Source organism: Pediculus humanus, genomic scaffold (genome assembly GCF_000006295.1).
Source record: "Pediculus humanus corporis 1103172107927 genomic scaffold, whole genome shotgun sequence".
Classification (NCBI taxonomy): Eukaryota; Metazoa; Arthropoda; class Insecta; order Psocodea; family Pediculidae; genus Pediculus; species Pediculus humanus.
In genome coordinates, this window is record NW_002987499.1 from 174,998 (window position 1) to 181,018 (window position 6,021).

A 6,021-nucleotide genomic window follows, 5' to 3' on the forward strand; every position below is an offset into this window, starting at 1 on the left:
TCCCTTCCGTCCTAACCTTTTATAACCTAAAAAGAAACCACCTATTATTATTATTATTAAAGATACGAAAAGCAGAATAAATAAATTAAAAAAATACAATTAAAATTATTATTATTATTACCATCATCATCATCATTTTTTTCTCTCCTTTGAAATAAAAAATCATCACCAACAGTTAAAATAAATAATAATAATAATTATTATCATCATCATCATTAATTAAATGAATTAATATTATTATTATTATTATTATTATTATTATTATTATTTATTGAATTATTATATGTAAATCAATATCAAAATTAAAAAATAAAATCATCATATTAAAAAAAAATTAAGAAAACAAAAATTTTTTTTAAAAAAATAAAATAATAATAATCATAATAATAATTAATTAATAGCAATAATAATAATAATAATAATAATAATAAAACAAGGGATTAAAAGTCATGATTTAACAGATAAGAAAAAAAGAAAAAAGTAATCATTATTATTATTTAAAGATTTTCCAATGTTAAAAACATAATTAAAAAACATTTGAAAAAAAAAAAAAAAGTAAAATAAAATAAAATAAAATAAAAATTATTATTATTATTATTATCAAGGGTAGAGTATATCGTAGTGTCCTGGACGATACAATAAGTGAACAGATGGTGTGGTACCCTCTGGAAAATCATGAGCAATCACTTCGCTTTCATTACCACGATCCATATATCGAACTCTCACACCGACAGAAAGTGCTGTGCTTAATGCTATTATATGAATGTGATCGCTCTCTTTAAACATGGGTTCAACTTCCTGAGAAATGTAATGGACAAAATTCAATTAATATCCATTACAAATCATCTCAATTTATTTTATTTGTTGAAGTCTTAAAATAAAAATAAACAAATTACCTGGTGACAAAAATCGCTTATCGTTCTTTCTCCTTCTATAAAATGTTGATAAAAATCTGCTTCCTTTTGAAGTTGTCCAGATGTAATTAACCTTAAATACACGACAACATAATCAGAATGACCCTGGATATTAAATAATTTATGTAAATCATCTTGTGTTGTTTCACTTTTCCCTATGTTTTCTATAACTTCCATAAACTAAAAAAAATATATATATATATATATATATATATTGATTTATTAATAAATAAATTATAATTTTTATATTTATTAAATAAATCAATCAATAAACTTACAGTTTCATGGAAATCTTCTACTGTAAATTTTGGAAAACCTAAATTCACTAGATTATCTTTACATTTTGATGCTATATCATAAAATCTTTGATATTCTTGTTTATCCGTTAGTAATTTTTCAAAATATGCATAAGCAAAAGCTCTAAAAAAGCAATTCCCATCGGGTCTAGTACGTCTAATGCTTTTGTACTTATTTGATAAATCACGAACTTTTTTTGCGTAAATATCATCCGGACGATATTCCGTCTCTAAAGACAATATCGGTTCCAAATCGCCAACAATAGCTATCGAATCGCATATCTAAATATAATAAAAGAAAAAGAAAAAAAAAAAATGATAGATATATTGGTTAATGCATCGAGATTTAAATATTGAATTTGTATATAGTGTTCGATATAAAAATATATTTAATCATACCTCCTGTTCGATTTTTCTTTGCTGTTGCATTATCAGCTCATCCTGATTATTATCTTTCTTTGGTTTTGATGTAGAATGGGTTTCTTGTACATCAATATCGTCTCCCATCTCTTCCTTTTCATTTCAATGACAGATTTCGGTTAAATTAAATATTTTTCCGATTCACGAAAAAGTTGGCATCACTGAACAATCTATGAATAATGGCGTTGCCGTACTCTCGTTCCACGACAAAACCATTTTTTTTACTTTATTAACGGCGATTTATATAAATAAAATGATTTTAAATAATTTTGCTGGGGGGGGGAGGGGGAAAGAAAATAAATATCCATGATTTATAAATTATTAAATTTATAATTTTTTTACAAAAATACATTTTAGATAAATTTTAAACGAGTCTAATTTTTTTTTCGTATGAGAAATTCCTTTTGAATTGCAAAAAAAACGATAACGAAACCCGCGTCAATATTTGAAATTTTACACAGAAGAATAATATTATTATAATGATTGACAAAAAAATCACTTTTGAATAATAATTATAAACAAATAATCATAATTAAAACTTGCAACCAAAAATTGATATTAAAAAAAAAAAATGTTTAAATATTTTAAGTTATTTCTTAAAATCAATATTTTAAAGCTTTTAATTAACTTTGGTTTAGATTCGAAGAGAAAAAAAATAAAAAATTAAAAATTACAAACATGTCGGGTAGTTTAACAATAATATTTGTTTTTTGTTAGTCTTTACTGTTATAATTAAGTATTTTAATGTATTACAACTTTGGTAATTATAATATCACCATCGATTACAATCGAATCAATATCCTGATTGATTTTTGTTTGGTTATAATTGAATAAACTATTTTTATTAACTGAAACATGAAATCCATCATTTGTACAAATGATATTTATATGAAAAGGAGTTCCTGGTAAAAAAGGACAATTATCTATTATTTCTTCTTTACCCCAATAACCATCCATCCAAGAATTGAAAATAATCTATACTTGAACAAAAAATTTTTCATTATTTTTCTTTTTTAAATTCATGCTATTAGTTTTCAATTTCTTAGTTTACTTACCTCACTCTCAGTTTTATGTGTTCCCGGAGGATGTAACCTCAAATTCATGTGAAACGGAATAATCGGATGAGGCCATAAATAAATACCTTTTTGTAAATTAACATAAAATGCTCTTGGAAGTAATTTTAATCTTCCAAATATATCTATTTTAGTACCAATTTTAATGGCTTTTACTTTTCTCTATCAAATTCAACAAAAATTGTATTTTATTTATTAAATTAAATATAGAAATAAACAACAGCAGTAAAGTATTTAAAAAAATACATACCCTAATTTCACACTTCACACTTTCATTAGTCAACGGATGAGGAATAACAACTTTTGGAATTTTTTTTAAATTTTCTGGAGGATAAAATGTTTTGTTACCATGTTGTATCGCAGTAACTGTAATATCACCGAGTATGATAAGATATTTTACTTTTTCAATTGGAATTCGAAAAGCAAAGGCACAATAATGAATTCTATTAACAGCTATCTGAAACACAAAAAAAAAAAAAATACAAATGGCAATCAATCATTGATTAATAATATTAAAAAAAAAATTATATATATTGATGTTTGATATTTACAAAAAATTTTTCATCAGCGACTAAAATTAAAACTGAAAAATTTCTTCCCAATGTAAATGGAAATGGTTGCAATGATAAAATCTCTTCGACACCCCATTTATTTTTTATTTTATGATTTCTTATAACCAATCTTCTATCGATACGAGGATTAAAATGTAATGCCAAATCTGAATTACTTTCGCTATCAGTTGATAAATTTATTGAAAATCTATAATCAGACACACACATAAAACCTCAAATCGATTTGAAACATTCATTAAAACAAATTTATTATTCTAACCTTTTTGCATTGTCCAATAATTTTCCATATATTTCAATTGCTCTACCCTGATATAATTCTTCAGGTAATGCAGCCGAATAAGGCACGCTCTAATAAATTAAAACAACAAAAAATAATTTTAATCCTACATGATTGCGTAACGGTTTTTTTAAATATCGATCCATATTTATTTAATACGTTTTAGAAAAAAACGTTATCACAGGTGAATGAATCATTCGAATTTGTTTATTTTTATACATATATATATATATAGAGAACAAAATAAAAAAAGGAAACGATTCAAATAAAATTCTTTGTAAAATTTAAAAAAAACGTCATCAATTTTATTAAATTCAAAAAAAGGGGAAAAAAAGTTTTAACTTACGGGATTGACAATGTCTGTTTTTCCACCACTACTAACAAAATCAATTGCATCAATTCCTAAATCGACAAAATCATTATCGTATTTATCATCACACATTCCATGCCTTTTTTTATAAAACCTTTTTGGAGGAACTCGACCACAACAATAAAATTTTGATTGTGTTTCTTCTTCTTCTTCTTTATACGATGAATTTTTAGAACAAATCGAAACACCGTCACTAAATTGTTGTTTTCGTACTGAATTAACTTTAGGGAAACAAGACGAACAAATTCTCATTTTTTTTTTCTCCTTATATTACGTAACACCAGATTATTTACAAGAGATTAAATTTTTTTTTTTTTTTATTAAATCTTTAACGTATTTTTTAATTTTTTTTACACTAAATTATTTTTTATGTAGTTTAGTTTAAATAGTTTTTTAGTTATTTAAACATTATTTTAGTTTTTAAACAATTTAAAAAACGTCAAACAGGTATCATTTGTAATATAATCCCACACTCATTATCAATATCTTTTTTTTACAAAAAAAAAACTATTTCAAATTGTATTATGTTATTTTTCAAGTAAGTAATTATCAATATTTAGTTATAAAACAATTCTTTTGTTTAAAAAACATACACACCACCACCACCACCATCACTACCACCACAATCCTGTGGGATGAATGCATAAAATTTATTATTATTTCCCTTCCAAACATTTTATTATAAATAATTTTAAATTATTTAAACTCAATTGTGCAATAATAAAAATTCCAAAACTTCACATAACAAACAAACAAACAAACAAACAGGTAATGACTTGATGTGACAAACTCATCATCATTAATGAATTAATTAAATTTTTTTCGAAAAAAAAAATTTTCTATTAACAAACGACAAGTTAATAATTACAATCACAAAACTTAACAATTATTATTATTATTATTATTATTATTATTATTATTATTAATTGATTATTAAATTTCTTTTCGACAAACAATCATGAAACTTATTTAAAAAAAAAAAAAAAATTTTTCTTTTAACTGAATAATTTAAAAAAATTTAATTTATCATCATAATAATAATTTTGTGGCAAAGTATCAAATCCATTGCTAATTGGGACTCGACAGACAAACAAACAAACAAACATACAAACAAACATACAAACACTCTTTCTTTACTCACTTTTAATCAATTAATTAACAATATCTTATTAATAACTAATATGGGACTTTTACTATATTTTATTCATCGTTTTTGACTCATCATCTTCCTCCTCATGTTTTTTTTTTTTTTTTTTTTTTTATCACCTGACAAACAAATTTTTTTTTCCTTTTTTATTTCCTGGATGCAAATTTCATTTCCCACTACCCCTACCCTACCCTCTCCACTCACCCCCTACCCGCTTATGTATATTATTATAAACCAACAAAAGAATTCAATGACGACATTAAAAAAATTTTTTTTTCTTATTTAAAAGGAAATTTTTTTTACCAATGTGTTATCACACGCCCTCACACACACGCACACGCGCACACACAATAAGAAAAAAACATTATTAATAATAATAATAATAATTATAATAATCATTATATATATTTACATAAAAACAAACAAAAAAAAAAAAAAAACTGTGTGTGTTATTAAAGTATTTAATATTTACAAATGAAAATTTTAATTTAATAATAAAAATAATAATAATAATAATAATAGTGATAATAATAATAAATGCGGATAAAAATTTCTTTTCAAAAAAAAAAAAAAAAAATTCAAAAGTATAATAATAATAATAATAAATTACTGTGTAAAAAAAAAAAAAAGTTAAATAAAAAAAAAATTAATAAAATAATAATAAAATCATTTTACGATAAGGGTAATGATTTTCATTAATATTAATAATAATAATAATAATACTCATTAATAATGTACATAAAATCTCGGTTTGTTTATTTATTATTTTTTTTTTTTTATTTCACCGACGGCTCAATTCGATTATTCGACGAATTTTAAAGAAATAAAATATCAATATAAAAAAAAAAAAATTTATAATATATATATATAAAATGAACGATGGATTTATTTACTTTCTTATCAGTTCTTATCACTCGACGATATTTATATAAATATATATGTAAACAAATTT

The 6,021-nt window shown here is 23.0% G+C and overlaps 2 protein-coding genes across 2 annotated transcripts; both read right to left on the reverse strand.

Moving 5' to 3' along the window:
• Positions 1–600: 600 nt before the first annotated feature.
• Phum_PHUM402320 (uncharacterized protein) lies at positions 601–1,717 on the reverse strand (the record flags this gene model as incomplete). The annotated part of the gene is made up of 4 exons (XM_002428771.1): positions 601–798; positions 897–1,094; positions 1,193–1,492; positions 1,610–1,717. The coding sequence occupies 4 exons, from the start codon at positions 1,715–1,717 to the stop codon at positions 601–603; spliced, it is 804 nt and encodes a 267-aa protein (XP_002428816.1).
• Positions 1,718–2,371: 654 nt separating this feature from the next.
• Positions 2,372–4,174, reverse strand: Phum_PHUM402330 (Galectin-4, putative; the record flags this gene model as incomplete). The annotated part of the gene is made up of 6 exons (XM_002428772.1): positions 2,372–2,605; positions 2,686–2,865; positions 2,954–3,160; positions 3,255–3,462; positions 3,535–3,623; positions 3,899–4,174. The coding sequence occupies 6 exons, from the start codon at positions 4,172–4,174 to the stop codon at positions 2,372–2,374; spliced, it is 1,194 nt and encodes a 397-aa protein (XP_002428817.1).
• Positions 4,175–6,021: the final 1,847 nt, after the last annotated feature.